The sequence below is a fragment of the Solea senegalensis genome, linkage group LG3 (genome assembly GCF_019176455.1).
Source record: "Solea senegalensis isolate Sse05_10M linkage group LG3, IFAPA_SoseM_1, whole genome shotgun sequence".
In the NCBI taxonomy this organism is placed as follows: domain Eukaryota; kingdom Metazoa; phylum Chordata; class Actinopteri; order Pleuronectiformes; family Soleidae; genus Solea; species Solea senegalensis.
The window spans coordinates 10173582-10192909 of NC_058023.1; the positions used below are offsets into that span (position 1 = coordinate 10173582).

A 19328-nucleotide genomic window follows, 5' to 3' on the forward strand; every position below is an offset into this window, starting at 1 on the left:
AGACTCTTTATCTGTCTCAATTCCTCTCCTTCTCTGCCCTCATCACATTGACCTTTAAGGTGTCCACGCTTCCTTTTCTCACCATCTCAGTCCTTTTATCTCCTCCTCCTTCCCTCTGGTCATATCTGCTGAGCTGTGAGAATAAAGAACGTGTTTGAGGGATGGAGAACAAATTTCGGGATCATGGGAAGGTGTGAGGGTGGGATTTCGGTCAGGACCTCAGGGATGGAGAAGCAGGGGTTGAAAGAGGAAAAAGAAAATTTACAGCGTCCCTGAAGTCCTGGAAAGTGTTATTTTTTATTTATATTAGATACAATTTTTTATATATATATTTTTAAATGTTATATATTTATATTATTTACATTACTTTGTCAAGATACTTCAAATTCACATGTTCATCAGCTAATTAAGTTTTATTTTCACCTCGCCAAGGTCATAGAAGGACATTTTAGCTCACCGTCTTAACTCCAGTGAATCAGATGTTATCTTGAGCTCAAGATCTTTTTTTTTTTGAATGGGGACATTATTGGAAACGTTTGAGAATCGAGGTGCTCTGAACTGGGGCGATGAAAAAATGCCATAGTTCACACGAGCTAGTGCTTGTGCCTTGTAGAAGGACACATCACAACTTCAGCCTTTGTACTTAGAATTAATTTGACTCACTGCTATTAGATCTGATCACACCTGTCAGTGAAACCCCCCATCCTGACCCCAACTACCCCAATACCGACCATTGACTCCATCCTCTCTTTACAGCAGGCCTGGTACAGCACAGAGCCCGTGTGCAGCGATGCTGAGGGAGGTCGCTGTGCGGTCACTGAGCAAAGCCTGGTCGCATTGTGACTTGGAGCTGCAGAATGTGCCATGGTGCATTAGCGCGCTGCCGCCTGGCTGAGCATGAGAGAGTGAGGGAGGAGGGAATAAACATAAAGAGATGGAAGGAGGAGCGAAGGGACGAGGGAAAAAGGTAGAGGGAGAGGAGAGGAGGAGGACCAGAGGAGGAGAGGAGGAGGAGGAAAGTGAGGACATCAGCACACTTACAGATAAGCAGAGGTCAGAAGCCTCGGGGGCACACGAGTCCTTGTAAGATGTACCATCAAATATGAAGGAACACTGAGGCTGTGTGTGTGTGTGTGTGTGTGTGTTCTTGTATCTCATCCTCTTCTCTCACCCATCGTGTCTCCTCTCCATATACTTGTCTTTCTTCTTTTTTTCATATAAGATTAACTCAGAACGAAGTGCATTACAAAATTAGAATCTAATACTGTCCTTCTGAAAACTTTTTGAAGACGGCAACTATGACAAATTCAAAACATAGTCTTTTGGAATAACTCAGGAAGTACAAATATCTAATCAGTCACTCACAGGGCAGCAATTCAATGCATCTAGTCATGTAGGGCAAGTTCAAACTGAGCATCACAACGAGGAATAAATGTGATTTAGGTGATTTTGAACGTGGCATAGTTGTTGGTCTGAGTATTTCAGAAACTGCTCATCTACTTCATGCACAGCATCTCTAGTGTTCACAGAGAATGGCCCGAAAAAGAGGAAAATACCCAGTGAAGTGTAGCAACAGTGACTCAGAGGACCACTCGTTGCAACCCGAGGATAAAGAAGATCATCTCTGATCATCGAACCTTGAAGCAGATGAGCTACAGCAGCAGAAAGTCCCTTTATTAGGTAACCTGCTGTGTACCTAATAAAGTGGCAGGTAAGTGTGTCACACAGCACGTTTCCCAAACTTGCAGAACATTAAAGAGCCATGAAAGTGATGTTAAATTCTGACAAACAACCACACTGTTGTGTTTACAGTTTGATTTGACTCAGATCAGTTTAATGGTCCTTAGTCATCATGATGTCACAAGTTGTCTGCCATACAAATACAAATAGAATTTCTGATGCCCATACCACAGCAAAAATAAACGATAAACCCTACATATATGAACTACTTTTTGAAAAGGACATTAAAAAAAGAGCTCTATGATATATTGCATATAAAAGTGGAACCTAACTAGAAAATTTGAGTTTTAACTCATCAAAACATGATTAAAATTGAAGAGATCTTGATTAAAATAAAGACTGACAGTCAACAATAACAGGATGACTAGCGAAAATGATGAAATAATGTTAACTAAAATCAAATCAAATCAACGGCATTTATAGAACTTTGATGTTAAACACATGTGTTCTAGTTATATCCATAACTAGCAGTTAAGCAGACATACATAAAAGTGGTGCCTATGTCACAGAATGTCTATTCCACCTTGAAATGCGACCTGCCCACCCTTTGGGTCAGTTGCCATCGAGCAGAAGGGACTGCTGTGCCACCAAGTAAAAACAGATGGAGCATGATTGGATGGTGTAATGGACCAATGGCAGAGGACGATGCTGGGACATGATCTCATTTTCATCCTCGCCCTAAGCAGGTTTAGACAGCTCTGCTCATGGCTGATGCTAATCTGCCCAGCACCAACTGGATGTGCTGCAGCTAAAGTGTGAATACTCACTGCTCGCACACACACACACACACACTTTATCTGGTTTCATTGACTTCAGAGGACATTACATTAAAATGCATTCATTTTCCTGGAGATTTGCTCTAGCTTTACCCAGTAATTAACATTATTGCCTAATGTCCCTATGAAGGAAGACAAGTCCCCATAATGTGACCGTGTAAACAGATTTAGGCCCCCAACACACCTGATTCACATCAGCTCGTCAGAGGCCTGATAACGAGCCATTCATTTGAATCAGGTGTGTTGCAGCAGAGAAACACAGCCCCTTACCCTAACCTTAACCACCACAACTAGGTGCCTAACCCCAACCCTAAAACCAGGTCTTAACCCTAAAAAAAAGTCCCGTAAAGTTGTGGGGCCCAGACAAAATGTCCTCACAAACATATACAATACAAGTATACACACTCTCACTTGAACAGCCAAAACAAAACATTATCCTAAATGTTAACCATAACCAGTTAATGCCTATCATTAACCGAACCACAATTCAAATCTTAGTTCTAACCATAACCATTAGTCCTCATGGGGACAAGGTTTTGGTCTCCATGAGGACTAGGGCCCTTGATGTCATTTTTTCTTCAGATTATATCTAAAGACAGCAGTCACAAAAACTTCACTTTGAAAGCTCACTTCGGGATGACGCTTGACATTTAGTGTTTATCAAACATTGACTCTAGCCGGCAGGTGTGGGGTGTTAACACTTGGGTATATCTCTTAAAATAATGTGCTTTTGAAAGTCTTTTTTTTCTGAAATTGTTTCTTACCTCTCCTTCCATGCGCTCCATTGTAACCAGGAACTGCCAAAGCAATGCCCGCCCATGAGACGTCCTTTTATGGCCACTTCCTGAAGGAACGTGCCATGTGTCATTTGAAGAAAAGGGGGGGTTTGGGTGATGTTATGTAATATAAGAGCATATGTCAACAGTTGAAATATTTACACTGCATATTTGTTCAAATGTAGTTTTTGAGTAACATTAATACACTGCTCTTTGTTAACAGATGACTTAATTGCTATTTCCCCCGAATGGGAGGAGCCTCTGTTTATCTAAAGAGGAATTGTGGCATCCCATTGCTGCCAGGAGCCAAGGTTTTTATTTTAATCTCAATCATTTTTCTGGTTTGTTTTTGTTTTCTCCAGCTTGGCCGAACCACTTTACTAAATGCAGCACAGCTGCAAAAAAAAAAAGCAAAATTGGACTTGGAAGCAGTCCTTTTACTTTTAGCCTTGCAATCAATAAACGAACGTCCATAGAGCATATTTAATGTGTGTTTGAATAACAGAGGCACTGAGAAACACTGAGAAAATGAATCTACTTCCCACTTATAACGTCAGTAAACATTGGTCTTGATCTCTAGGTGTACCTCTTCCTACCTCTTCTACAATATAATATGATGTCATAGAGGAAGAAGGATGATTATGTACGGCACAGCAAAGACTCTACTGGACTGACATCGGTATCAGTAGATACTCAAGGCTGTGACATCGGCATCATGGCATCGAGCCATCTCTAATCTGAATGTAGCCTAATGTGCATTAGAGGGAATCAAAGATACATTAAGCGAACACACATCTCTGAGCATCGAATAAACAGTTGCTGTTATTTTTGGATTTTTCCACAAACTGAGACCAACAAACGTCAGAAAGCTTTTAAAAGAGTACACACTCACACGCTGACTGTATTTGACAGTACATGGACAATCATGCACACACACACACACACACACACACTCAACTGTCAGAAGAAAGAGGTCATGTAGGAGGTCGGCCTAATGGGACTTGTGCTGAGAATCAAACATGAAAGAGCTCTAGAGCGAAGGCTCCGCTCAACCTCCCTGACATGTGACCGAGGTCGAAGGAAGACACCGAGGATGCATGCTATTGACCCTTGCACACACACACACAAGCACTATTTGCACATTAACATATTCATATACTCACACACAAATGTACACAATGACTCACTTTTTTTCTCCAATGCACACGTGCGCGAGTCACTGGAGGGTCTCAGCTCGGAGCAGAAAGACAAGGATCTGTGACCCGTCCTTGACCCTTCACTGGATCCTGATGGACAGAGACTTAAAGTGAGCGTCACAGAAACATAATTCTACTGCAAGAAAAACAACAAGACTCAGTCTCAAATATGGTAAATGGTCTGTATTTATATTGCGCTTCTGTAGTCATAGTGACCATTTAATGGCACAGCCGACCCATCATGAGCAACTTGGGGTCAAGTGTATCGTCCAGGGGACAAATCGGCGTGTGCACTAATCAAACTCTCAACCTTCCAGTTGAAAGACGACTCGCTCGACCACTTATCCACTGTCGTTTGATTTTATAAATTGCATTTGCATCCTTTTAGCAATACTAAAAAAAATACTTTGCATCTCATAGATACATGTACATTTTAACTAAGCTAGAAACAGACATTTCATCAGAAGTCATTGTTGGTTTGTACAATCAAAGGCCTCTTTATTAGGTACACCTAGTGTTTGTATGGAGGCAGCTCAGTTGCAAGGAATGCCCCATGACCTCGGAAATCCTAGTTCAGCCTACAAATGGAACGTGCCATAATATATATATACAGTACGTGTTCTCTCACTTACAGTCCATCACACTCAGTTCAGTCAGGGGGCAAAATGGTCAATAGCTGTGACCAGTGAGGCCTGATCCTCGATGAGACCATCAGCCCCTGCAGCTCCACAGAGACACAGAGAAGATTACCTCACATCGACCTCACGTGTGGCAGCAGCAGCAGCAGCAGGTCCTGGGTGTGCTGGGAACAAAAAAAAACACACAACAACACTCTGAGGGAATCCACAGCTCTGACGTGATTGATCTGCTTCACTCTGACCAAGTGTGAGCAGCCAAAGCTAATGCAACATCAATACAACACAGAGGCAGAGCACAGGGCGCTGTATCCACTCATCTGCCTGTATCTGTCACAAACTGTTATACATGAACATTTATATATATGTACATATACGGAAGCAGGCTTTTATTTTCACTTTTATTCAAAGTACAAATATTCTTCCATCAGGAAACTAATTTTTAGAGGTTTCAAAAATAAACAAGTTCAATTTGATATTTTCCCTCAGGAATGTACACAATAAGCAACTGGACTTTCATAAACATGTTAAACCTCATCGACACTGGCTTCCTAAGTTAGTTAATATATTTTATTTTGTTATTTACAACTTAGATAAAGATAAATAAATAGATAAATAAAAAAGATAAATGAACATGAGTGAATGTGATTTCCCATAAAGCAACTGTGCAGGGATAGAAATTACAATGTTGTTAAAATTGCATCATAGTATTAGTAAAATATCCACTATGTGATATTCTGAATATTGTGAAAATAAATTAAACAAATACTTATGTACGATTTTATGTTTCTTACAATTCCTTATTTATTTATTTATACATTCACTTTTTATTTTATCTTCTCTAAATTCTAATAATACTCATAATATTATTAATAATAATATTTTATCCATGCTTACTTATTCTTATAAGACATGTATTTATTGAGCATTTTTTTCATTTCTATTTAGTTGTATTTATACACTCAATTTAACACTTTGTGTTAAATTGTATTTCTTATTATTTATTAAAAGTACTGTTCAATTAATGCAGTATACAGTATAGTGCATTACGGGGTTTTGTTTTACTTGTGGACTATAATCACTACTACTATTACTTTATTAAAGCATCTACTTCCGCCTCTGACTGCATGTTTCCATAGCAACCATGGAACCTGTCAACAAATCCAGGGAAATGGGACGTGGGAAACGCAAAACCCGGTAAATTGGACTTTTTTTTAAATTAAACCTATTGTATATGTAGCTAAAAAGCTACACATGAATATACTTTAGCTAGGTTAAGTTGCTTAGGAACTCTCTAGTTTGTCTTATTTGACTTTGTGTTCAACTGTAATGTGTTCATCCACTAGAGGAAAAGAAATCACCACCACCCACAAAAGTTGTGACAGAAAATAAAATAACGTTTTTATAAAAAACAACAAAAAAGCCATTAGCACAAGCAGAACACGTAGTTTAATAACATGCTCTCTGTGTTCAAAGTGTTTTTTTTTGTCGCGCAGGAAACTTCCCTGCACTGATTTACCGGACAGACATGCGCCCCCTGCTGTTGATGTGGAGAAGCTGGACGTCAGTGTGAACTCACAGGTAAGAGCCTCTTACCTGTGAGAGCCTGATTAATATTCTGCCTGGCTATTTATTTATTTTTTAACTTAGTGTACATGTCAGGTATCCTGGTGAATTCAGCCATTATTCAAACATATAGAATAGAATATAAATAAAGGTTTTAAAATAGACAATTTAACATACATTATATGTAACATTTCTGCAATAAAATATCTAAAACAACAAGGTTTTTGTTATATATGTTGTGGAGTAACATACATACATTGGCCAAAAGGTTTCTAACATTTTAGAAATCTAATTTCTTTTAATTCTACTTACATTCCTACGACCTTCTTTGAAACATCAATCAGAACCACCAGTTAGCCAGTGTGTTGTGCTTTATTTGTTTTTTGTTTTATTGGGTCTATTTATCACTAATGCATTGTGACCATTTATTGCCGTTTGTGGCGCGTTTCTGCTGCTGATACTCTTTTGTTATTGTTTTGACTGAGAGACTAAATTACATACTGCACACTCAAAGAAACCAGAGACTGAAATCAGGCACCTTTTCCAAACAAAAACACTCAAATAATAGTTACCTTCTGACGACCAATCACAAACTGATTCGTAATTTTCAACCAAATATTAAATAAAAACAAAATGCATAGTGCCTCTTGTTCAGTTTGACTGCAACACAAAACACCACTGAGATCAGGTGTGTGTGTGTGTGTGTGTGTGTGTGTGTGTGGTCCTGCAGGGTCTGTCAGCTCTGCACCTGTCCAGTCTTTATGGTCAGCTGGATGCTCTTCAGAGGCTGGCCGTGTCGTCGCTGCAGGGGCAGATCAACGGCAGCGATCCTCAGGGTCGTCGGCCCATTCACATGGTCATGTCCTGGAGAAGCGCGCCCAACACGTCCGCCTGTCTGCGCTGCCTGCTCGAGCATGGAGCTGATGTCAACATGTAGGAGTCTTACTCTGAACCATCCCTCAGCAGCCATCATAGAAACACACAAACACACACATGAAATAACTTTTAACAAATTGTGTTGTGTCTCTTCTTTTTAAATGACTATCACCAGTGCCACAGACGGTGGGCAGACGCCGCTGCACGTGGCTGCCTCTGAAGGCCTTCTGGACTGCACACAGACCCTTGTGCAGGCCGGTGCTGATGTGACGTCTCAGGACAGCATGGGACACACCCCTCTGGATTTGGCCCGCATCTGGTGCCACAGAGAGATCGCACGGTAACAAGCAAGATGCTCTAAAGTGGCTCTAAAGTGACAGTTCAGGTTTTTTCACACATACTGTATATTCCCAACAGTTTCATTCGAAGTTTGAATGGATTTTTGACCAGTGGGGATGTTTTTAATCAGTAGGATTCACTCCTGGGTCTAATCAGTCCTGATCTATTCCTTTGAGGTTAAAGCTGTGTAACATTTGTGTGCAGGTATCTAAAGAGCTGCATGTGGGAGGTGGAAAAGAAGAAAGAAATGAAGGAGAGGAAGCTGGCTCACGCTTTATACAGAGAACTCATCATCACTGCTAAAGTGAATGATGGCAATAAAGGGGTTTGTATGATATGGAAATCACTTCATTTAAATTATCATATACAAATGTACTTAAATTCAACATTTGTCTGCTTCTTCTCCCTGTGATTTCAGACACTCATAGATGAGAAGATGGCAGAATGGGCCAAAAAGAAGGGTTTTCCTCACCTAAAGGACTATTCCCCCAAAGTCTCAGTGAGTCAGTACCACATGCAGTGCCTCTCATCTAATCAGGACGGCTCTGATCGAAAAGCTACCAAGGGCCTGAGGAAGAACCAGCGAAAAGTGCAACAGGAGATCACTTTCTCAAAGTCGCCCGCAGCCACAGAGCCTGAAATCGTCGACCGCCAACAAAGGACGGCCTTCTCAGAACTGGACCTCTGGGGCAGTGTGACAGTGTGGAGGGACAGCAGCAGCAGCCTGCCTCACTACACCACCAAGTGGGACACGGTCCCTCACACTGCCCCTGACCTGCCTTTGGATGTCCTTAAGAAGGTGTTGTTCCCCAGAGCGTTCCCCTCCAGGATCTTCTCGCCTCAGCACTTCCAGCCACAGAACATCGAGGAGGTCCAACACAAAGGAAGCCCCAAGGGGCGGAGCTCCTCCCCCTGGACAGAGGTGGCCATGCACATGGCTGAAGTGCTGGAGCCTGGACACTACTAAGTGACAGACGTCCGTTACATCCAAATCATTGTCAAATCGGTTCACACAATGCTAGTTATGCCTGTAAGCTCCACTCCAACTCTTTCTGTTAATCGAAATGTGTGAATGCCAAAATTCGAAATGCCACAAACCCGAGAAAGCAGCGTGAGTCAAGGGTTGAGAGGAAGATGAGAACTGGGTCACCTGTCACACGTTCCACTGCATGTTCACTGATCCCCCAGAGAACCGAGTCAGGATCCAGGTGTCGCACGGTTCAGTCAAACTTTCCTGGTGGTCAAAAACACAGGCGTAGACGGAGAAAATACTTTTTAATTTGAACCGACGTCCCAATATTTACAAAAAAACTGCAAATTTGCAAAGACCAACAGTTAAAGCAGATGTTACGCTCTCTAAATCAGAGCCAAGACCTCATGAAACAGAGATTCCCAAAGACTGGGTTGGGACCCACATGAGATTTTTTTTGTTTTTTAAACTTTTAGTTAAAATTTATAACATGCATTAAAATGAAGCTTTACTATGATTGGTTTACCTTTTTCAAAATGATATAAGGTGTTACAGATATAGCATTAAGTTCTTTTCTATATTTGGCACAAATTTGCGCTCTTCCTAATGCATGTTGTGATTTGGGTCAATATTGTTTGACATTTTTAAAAAGTGGTTCCCCAAATAGAAAGACTGGGAACACTAGCCTGAAGGATCAAAAGATGCATCCTTTTAAACTCTTGGCTTCTCCCAACAGCCATATTCACCCCCTCCCAACAATATATAAACACATTTTACACAGAAATAAACATTTTAACCACCATTCTGCCAACAAATCAGGTTAAAAACCTCCAAATACATAATAACAAAGAACGTGTGCTCATGGGACGATGTCACGCTGCCAGGACACTTGCCTCAGACTGTTTTGCCCACTGTGACCACGACACATGGGACTTGGTTGACACGAGGCCATCCAGTTAAGACAGTCTGGTGCTCACACACATCATGTTGAGGGACAGATGAAATAAACATAGTGCACAGTTTTGCTGAATGAACCTGATGTGATTAGAAACGTCAGTTTATGCCTCTTAAACACCAAACTGGGAACAAAAATCACAATTACAGCATCATCTTATTTCAACTAAACATTTTTTATTTTATTAACAACTGCGTGTGTATATACCAACCTACAATGATTCTCACTCTGAAATTGTTAGAAAGAACTTTTGCCTCTTTAAGACTTTCATCACAGCCATGTTTCACAGCTTTTGTCCCCAACACCCGGGAAGTTTCAGGTTTGATCTTCAGACGTGTATTCATCCATCTTTGATGATGAATGTACAAAAAGAAAAAAAATAATCAGTTTGTCACATTTGTTGACTTGTTAAAAAATAGTCCACAAAAAGAGAGTAAGGTTGCAGGTAACCGCTCTGGTCTGTGCATTATATCCATGGCCATGATCCACTGGTGCACCAAAATTAAGGGTTAAAAGTAAGATCCCCCCACAACATAACCAGACTCTGCCATTTGAAGTAACCTTAGGTACTTCAGCAATAAACTGTTGAATTTTCCTGCACGTGGATCAATAATATTATACCTCAAGGCACAGACTTAAGCGCTAAGTCAGTAATGTACCATAAACTTGTCTTAGTGGCAGTTCACATGCAGCTTCTGAAAATGTTTGAAAACTACATAGAAGAAGTGAGAACCAAGTCACTAGTGGGGTTCTGTAATTACAAAGCAAAACCTAAACCTGGGAGCTGCTGAGGTGACTGAAGTTGCTTCACTGAATGCATCCAACTAAGAAAAGAAAACAAAAAAAAATTGATTACCAGTGCTGCTCTTCCCTCACCCAGCTTTACTGTTCAATGTGTGTGGAGGGGAAAAAAAAAAAAAAAACATCTGGCACATCGCATCTTTCGCCAACCTTGAAAATCCTTGCTACGTTCCAAAAAGTTGAGATACTTTCATCTTGGTGTGCGTCACAAACACGTCGCCGTCGAAATATCTTCGTGAGTGGACGTGCCGCTGCATGTGAACGGCCTCTTATTCTTCTCTGTCCCATTCTTAACAGTTGTATATGCTACTTTTGTGTACTGACACATACAACACAGAAATCACAGCAGGATGATGATGGGTCGAGAAGAAAACTCATAATTATTTATCCCGAGTCGACAGATACAGGTAATGGGTGGCTGTTATTTCAAACCCTGCACGTACATATTTTAATACTAAAGCTTAAAAACATGGAGCCGCAATGAGAAAGCATTGCGCTACAGACACGATCCACCTCAGCAACGTCTCTATAGTAGTTGTTGTTGGCAGTCAGTACAGATAGAAACCGACAGACGAGTGTGGCCTGTGTAAACTCATCCAGCAGGAAACAGTTCTGCTCATTGGTCCGTTCTCCTGCCCCCTTTTTGGCTTCCGCTTCGTTTAAGTCCACAGTCTTTCCTGCTTCCTCTTACTCTCCTTCACACACACACTCATACAAACGCACGCACCTCCAACCCCAACCCTTCACCCCGAGCCTGAGCTCCTCAGTACATTTTCTGCCGACTCGGCAGCACTGCCTCCTTGAGGAAAGAGAAGACGAGCAGGATCCCTGACCTCTTCCCCCTCTTCCCCTTGGTGAAGTAATTAGACACCACGTCGTCTAAAAAGGAAAAACAAAAGAGGAAACTATTTAGCAATTATACCATCCACACACACACAACGCAATTAGTTGCTCTATTTTTGAGCGTTAGGGCTGCAACAACTCATTGATTAATACATTATTATTTAATTACTAATCTTTTTTGATCATTGATTAATCAGTTTAAGCTTTTATTGTATCGTTGTCTTTTTTAATGAAATAAAAGGCGGTTCTGCGATTTTCGTAAATGTAAATATTTCCTGCTTTCTTTGGTTCTCTGTTGACAAAACATGTGACAATGTGATCACTCATAAAAAAAAACAATAGAAATCAATCTTGAGTAAATGTTGGGACACAATTTATATCTTTCAGTTCTCAGATGAAAGTCAATATTTGTATGTCGTCATGTAGGAATAGTATCAAATCCTCACAGACACACAGGTGATAGAGGGAGATAAAAAAAAAAAAATAATAATGTGACATGATGATGACGGCAGGCAGAGCCCATTCTCTCAAAATAATAGTCGAAATGTTGTGTTCACAGTCGCGGGACAGGCAATTTGAAAGCATTTTTCCTGTCACCTGCAGAGGCATTAAAATGCGTGTCCTTTAAACCCTCACCTCCTTGTTGTATGGTGGACGGCAGCACATTTTCACCAGCTGACAATGACACAAAGAACGCGAAGGGGATCACCCACAGGCAGACGGTGAAGTAGGCCAGCACCTGAGGTTTAAAATGAGATAAGTGCAAAATGATTTTCACCGAGGGAAAACAGAGCGACACGCTTTAACGATTCATACAAAAACAGCTTGTTGCTGAACTGATTCATCCAAATACTGTACGCAGTGTTTCCTCCACTATCTGTATCAGCAGTGATGCTGTTCTGCTGGTGTCCATGAGGATGCAACAACTCATATTCATTCAAATCAATCTATCTTTCAATGCAAGGAACGTCTGTCTGTTCATCTGACTGTTAATTGTATAACTGTCGAACGGTTCACTTGACAGATGACTGTCTGAAAGAGACACTTCTGCTCCTTCCGACCTAGCCCAACCAACCAGACACACAAAGTCCAGTACGGAAGTGTATTGCATTCAGTTGAGGCTCTGTTTTTGCTCTGTTTTTCCGAGTTAATGAGATACTTGAGACACTTCCGTTTCCTTCTTGAGAGCTTGCCTGGAAGCAAACATGTCCCAGTTGTTCAGTTTAATCCTCTTTCACTTTAGTTCTGAGACATTGGGAGTTACACCTGTTCAATATTTATTTATTTATATGTTTATCTTCACACATCATCTTAGTGTAGTTCACACAATACACATAACCGAAAGGGAAAGCGGGAGAAGCAAAAGCTTATCTAGTCCCGCCCCCATAATATCAGTTATAAATATGGCAACCTTCAAATATCAGAAAATAACAGTGCCATACAAAATAAAAGAAATCTCTAAAGAAAACGTAATTATTCAGAGAAAATGTTCACTTGAAAGGAGGATGACTCACTAAGGGCGCCAGTGTGTGCGGCACCAACTGTGAAGTAGTTTAGATAAGAAAAGCAAGCGCTATTGTTAGAAATGTGACAGATATTATACCTACAGTATTACATTTCTACAAATACTGCAGAAACCCCATACATAATCATTACTGATTATTCAATCTTCATTTTGCAGTTCAGTTTTTGGTGGTCACTTGTGCAAATTATGAGTAACAATTAGAAGCAGAATGATATTAATAACAGAAAACTGCCAGATGAATGTAAGGAAACACTGGTATACAAAATTTGTATACCAGTGTCATAAATCTGAGATGTATTATCTTAAGTACGCCACCCTCTCCAGAGACACTTACCTCTGAGAATGGATAATACTCTTGAGCAAAGTACTGAAAGGCCATATAATGGTTCACCACCACTAACACTGCAGAAAAACAAAAGTAAAAATGGGATAAGAAAAAGATAATACAAGTACTGTATAATGTGTTTTAAAGTTAGTTAAAGTTAGTTTTTTTTATTAATCCCCTTAGGGAAAGTATTCCTCTGCATTTTGACCCATCCTACAAGTAGGAGCAGTGGGCTGCCACACTGAGTGGCGCCCGGGGAGCATTGGGGGTTGGGTACCTTGCTCAGGGGTACCCCAGCCCTTTTGGCCGGGTGGGGATTTGAACCGGCGACCCTCCGGTTACAAGTCAAGTTCCCTTTCCCCTTGGCCACAGGCTGCCCAATCCAAGTCAATTCTAATAATTACTTAAACATCTCTTTCTCAGACACATTTTGATGCAAATGTGAGGGACAAATGCCAACTATGCATCTCTGTTCATTTTGAACTGATGCTAATTCAAGCTGCTTTATTTTTGGAGAAACAAAGACTTAAAGTGAGTGGAAGTGGAACTGAGTGTCAGTCATACTGACCACAGGAGAGGATGAAGTTGGGGGAGCTCAGCAGTATGTACGGGAAGGTCCGCAAGAGGCCAAAGTACACAAGGTTGGTGAAAAGTCCAACCCCCACCATCAACACTGGGAAGCCTTCAAAGACGTAGAGACCTGCCAGGACTCCTGTCGAGAACTGGACACAGTCACATAAAGGGTGAAACTCGACGGCAATTGGTTGTTGCCTTAAATTACATTTCTACAGAACTGTGTTCCTTACTCACCAATATCATATATTTTATTATACGGCTGGTGGCCACTGTGTATTCTTCTATTAGTTCTGCCAAATAGTACAGGCCAGCAGCTGGGTAAGGACAGGGGATGAGCAGGAAACAGAAATCAACAGCTTTATCATTGTGGCTTAGACACACAGAAAACACAGGTTAAACATGCTTAGTACCAAGTATATATTTACTGAGGCTGGTAGATGTACAGTATTCACCCAATTCACATCTCATGCATTTACCATTCCAAAATTAATGATTATAGTTTAGTTGATATATTTCATATGTTTTGAGTTTATTGTGGGTTGAATTATTTAGTTTATTACCAGGATATTTCTGTGCTCATGTCGACAGTTTTAGTACCACTGAGAAAATCATACACTGAAACATTACAATAGTTTGCCTTCCTTGATGGTCAATTGGAAAACACTATTGATCAAAACAAGAGCAAAGGCTCATGGAAGACTTTGTGCATAATTATCCAAATTCAATCTGTTCTTTCTGCTGAGAGAAAAGTGGAGATGAGATAGAAGTCCATATTTGCCTGAGTCTGAACGCAAAAGGATAATACATTTACTTTCACCTCATAATGAACAGTTTTACATTTATAATAACTTCCATTATCTCTTAATGTATGTAATGCATTTTAAGTGACAATAAATGAGCAGATTTCTAAAAATTCCATTTTGTTGAATCTTTCTGTTAGTGATGATACTTTATTGTCAGTTATAAATGATAACAAGCTGATTACACAGATGCTTTGCAGCCCTTATAAAGATGTTACATAAGAGCAAAGTCCATAAGAAATGTTCTTGATAGTTATCATAAAAAATAAATTAATAACAAAAAACAAATCAATACCAATGGTATTTCTCACAACATGGCAGCTTAAACTTTGTTCTTCTTAAAGGACCATAACTGACCTATATTATAGCATTAGTAAATGCTTTTTAAGCACAGATAAACACATATGTTAGAATTTTAACTTTCAACATTTAATGGTTTCCCTGTTAAGTACAATCATTTGCCTAATGTGTTTTGTCCTTAGAGCATGAATCAGCTGGCAAACAGTGAACATTTAACAACAAGAGTAATTTCTGCCACTGGCAACATCTAAGCTGAGAATAAACAGCTGAAGAAAACAGACAGAGCTAACAAGTTTGTGTAGAGTGAAAGTGGAAAGTGCACAGACAGGCTCTACGCCAAGTTTCATCAGGAAGTTCAAAAAGGAAAAAGCATCTGCTCTGCAATTAATGATTATTTTCCTTGCAGGATAATATATAGATTGTCATTCAACATTTTTGTTGATTTATCCATAAAATGTCAGAAAATTTAACTTTTGGTGTTTCCCAAAAGTCTAAATGACGACCTCCTCAATAAGGAGGAATCCAGAAAATATTTACATTTTAGAAGCTGAATTCAGAAAACAAAGAAAAAAACCTCATACTTCATGCCCGTTTGATTGAGCGGCTATTTATCTGTTGTTTATGTAGAGCAGTGGGTCTCAAACTTCAATGATTTGCTCTCCTCCTTCCTCCTCCTCCTATTCAGACACTGGTATAGCGAAATTAGATTAAGATGGAGTGAGAGATAAGTTGACTCAATTAATTAATTTAACACATTCTGTCAATAAATCCTACCTTATGACTCAACGTAAACAAATAAACAAATACCCCATCCGCAAGATTTCAAGGTTTTATGCCGTCTTGCTGTCTTGAGTGCAAGTTAGGCCACATGATGACACATTGTTTGCACATCAGATTAATTACTCTGTAATGTGTCAACAGTGAGGGAGACAACGCTACAGTATGTGTTGTAACTGACTCATCTGTTCGTAAAACCTGTTTTAACAGCTCTGGTTGTAAAAAAAAAAAAGCTGAATGATCCGGGCTTTGTTTGGACTCTACAGTAAACACTCAGTTTTTTGGTCAATAAGGTTAAAAGGTAAAATAATTCACCATTGCTACTCAGCTATGTCTATCCCTCTGTGAAATTCAAACCTGATATTGATTTAAGATGCTCTTTCTGTTATTCCCATGCCAAGATGGTGACTTATCTGTTTTGGAAGTGTACAAACACCCGTAAACTATGGCAAGATGTTTGTAGATTCATTCTGGATATCATCTATGACTGAATGTAGTTTTTGGTTTCCTAAAGACCAAACCAAAACACAAAAAGGAGTATTTTTGTAATCAGCTATTTTTATGAAAATCTCATATTGACAAATGCGATTGTCTTGCAATATATTGATTATCACAGAATTGTTGTATTGTGATATAACTGGCATCGTGGACCATGTATCAAGTATCATATGGTGGGGTACCCTGTGATTCACACCCCTAGTTTGAATTATACCTTAGGACAATATCTTCCATTGAAAATCAAAAGGCTGTAATGATTGTGGATTGACCCCTGTTTCAATATCGTATCATGAATACATATTTTATTTTCTCAATGTCCCAATGAAACCCCTGACCTGCTTGAATCTGCTTATTTATGTTTTAACTTATTTTATTTGTGTATGTATTATATTATTTTGCTGCCAAGTTCTGTTATTTTTGTCTTTGTCTATTTGTTAATGTCACACTGTATCATTTTTGTCAATCAACACAAAGAATTGCTAAGCAGCAATTAGCAAACATATCCAGTTCAAGTTATTCCCATGTCATTGGGAATCTTTTTTTTTTTTTTAAGAATTAAAAGCTTTCAGATTTTTCAGCTTCTTAAATGTAAATATGTTCTGGTTTGTTTGCTACATATAATAAAGAAATAATTAAAACTGAATAATTTTTGGTTTGTGGAACAAAAAAAAGACATTTGAGCATATCATTTGAAAAACACTGATCAACATGTTGACATTGTTGACATGCTGACATTTGTATGGACCAAACGATTACTTGAATTAATCGAGAAAATAATCGATTATGACAATATTCGTTAGTTGCAACCCTACATGTCACGTATAAACAATTATCAAATACAAACGTCCAGAATCTGACAACAGTACATGTAAAACATATTTATATTTCATTTGTTTGAAAAATAAGACTTCTTAGTCTCCCTGCAGTGAAGAGCTAGCTAGCTAGCTAGCTAAGCTAGCAGCTACAAGCGTTTCAGTTCAATGGCTGCATCGTTTTACATGTATCATTTAATAACAGTGTAAACAATGACCCAATAGCCGGTGGTAATGTCGCTGTCTCTTTCTTAAACAGGGTCTCATAAACCGTTTACCGAAGCAACTTCACCTGCTCGTCTGATCCGCTAGCATTAGCATATGTTAGCTGGTACGAGAGCACTGGTGAACACTATGAGCTGGCACTTACCTATTGCTAGAGTGACGAAACATATTTGGACCACCAACGATAGCCAGCTGAGTAAATAAATAAACCACATCTCTCTGCATATAAAAAAAATACACGCACAGAAATGTGGAAAATAATACAGAAAAAAACTACTAGCTGACTGCTAACTAGCAGTGGTCAAAGTTCCTGCCTATGTGTTTCCAGTACATGCCAAGGAAACCAGAGAAGAGGTTCTGGTCCTTAAAGAGAACACAATACCGTCGTTATAGCGCCACCTCCGTTTGGAGAAGTGCAGGAGACTGACATTTTTCTAAACATATTACATTTAAAATGTGTCAAATATGTTAATATGTTAACATGTTGTCAGATATGTTTATATGTTGAAGTGGTTTATGAAAGTGAGCTTGTTTAAGCAGCAAAATAGTGAACAGGTGATGAATCCAACGAGTTAGAACATATGCACTTTCAGCAATAATTATTAATTATTGCAATAATAATGATAATCATGATAATAATAATAACAATAATAATAATAACTCTCAGATTTTAATCTCAGAATTTTGACTTTAATCCCAGAATTCATCTGCAAAAATGTAGTAGAGGATAATGCCAAAAACTAAGAAAAGAGGAACACTGTTGTTGAAAATACTGACTTAGCATTCACAACTAACTGGTACAAGGAATAAAGTAAGATAGAAATATTTGTAACATGTTATCAAAATATTCATAATATTTTTACAATATCAACATTTCACTATAGAAGAAAATGCAGAGGATTTGGTATAGATAATCTACTTCTCGGTTTGATGTGTTGTGTTCATATAGTAGATGGATATTCTTTATATTTTAATAGTAAAAGGAAAATAGTTATTCTATGAGAGAAACTCTGAACTTCAAACTTCATCAGCTAATTTTCTAGATGTATTGTGTTTACAAGCAGTTGAAGGGGTGTACCTAATAAACTGGCCACTAATGCAACACACATAGTTTAACATTGACAAGTTCTACTGAGGTAAGGGGACAACTGAGGAATTAACGGACATGTAATTTAAAATAGAACTTTATAAGTAACATAGAGGATCAGTTGCTGCACTTTTTTAGTCTTTCTATTATCCGCCTCTCTCACTCTCAACCCCCAAAACGCACACACGGGACAACACATACATGTTTTAATGTGTTTGAATTCAATAACGGCATTGCACATTACTCTTTTTGAAAAGCCAACACCTTTGAGACCATGGAAACAATTCAAAATGCATGCTGGGGAGTGAAAAGGCAGACCCTTCCATTAAAAAGAGCTAAATAAAGTTAATATATACGGTGAAACAGTGTGAAGACACTAAAATGGTGTCGGAGTCAAAGGTGAGAGTAATTTCATCCCCTTTTCAAATGCTTTTAACAAAGGTGTGATGCTGTGTGTATATTCATTCATGCATGCATGCACACATGCATACAGTATCTGTGTGGAGGTGAGAAAACAAAAGGCGACCTGCTGCATTTAGAAAATACTTTGAGGGGGGAGTGTGCCGATCACCTGAGGCTCTCAGCTCAACAACACCTCAGGGCTCTTGGTGCGAGAGCTTTAATGTGCTTAAATAAATGGTGGCGGTGGCCATCCCTCTGCTGAATGGCGTTTTAAGAGACAGACACTTCAGGAGATAAGTGCGTGAATTCATATTCAAAGGTGTTTCTTTCCTCCATATCCCAAATCCAAACTAAAAACCCAAGCATCCAAAAAGCATGATGTCGGACATTAAACTTGGATGACAGGGCGCCATTTCGTCTGACAAGTAGCAGCTTTTAGGGCAGACTCGGGTTAAATGGAATTTGAAATAAATGCTTTTCTTTGTTATTGTTTGGTTATGAATGACAGATTTGACGTCTGTTAATCGT

At 39.3% G+C, this 19328-nt stretch overlaps 2 protein-coding genes across 2 annotated transcripts; one reads left to right on the forward strand and one right to left on the reverse strand.

The window, feature by feature from the left end:
• The first annotated feature begins 3570 nt into the window (after nt 1-3570).
• On the forward strand, nt 3571-10681 carry ankrd53 (ankyrin repeat domain 53). The gene is made up of 7 exons (XM_044022372.1): nt 3571-3603; nt 6263-6320; nt 6620-6704; nt 7420-7622; nt 7741-7905; nt 8109-8229; nt 8323-10681. The coding sequence occupies exons 2-7, from the start codon at nt 6268-6270 to the stop codon at nt 8869-8871; spliced, it is 1176 nt and encodes a 391-aa protein (XP_043878307.1). The 5' UTR covers nt 3571-3603; nt 6263-6267; the 3' UTR covers nt 8872-10681.
• Nucleotides 9986-17654, reverse strand: tex261 (testis expressed 261). The gene is made up of 6 exons (XM_044022373.1): nt 17457-17654; nt 14134-14213; nt 13892-14045; nt 13333-13400; nt 12110-12212; nt 9986-11509 (listed from the first exon to the last, which is right to left on the reverse strand). The coding sequence occupies exons 1-6, from the start codon at nt 17524-17526 to the stop codon at nt 11394-11396; spliced, it is 591 nt and encodes a 196-aa protein (XP_043878308.1). The 5' UTR covers nt 17527-17654; the 3' UTR covers nt 9986-11393.
• Nucleotides 17655-19328: the final 1674 nt, after the last annotated feature.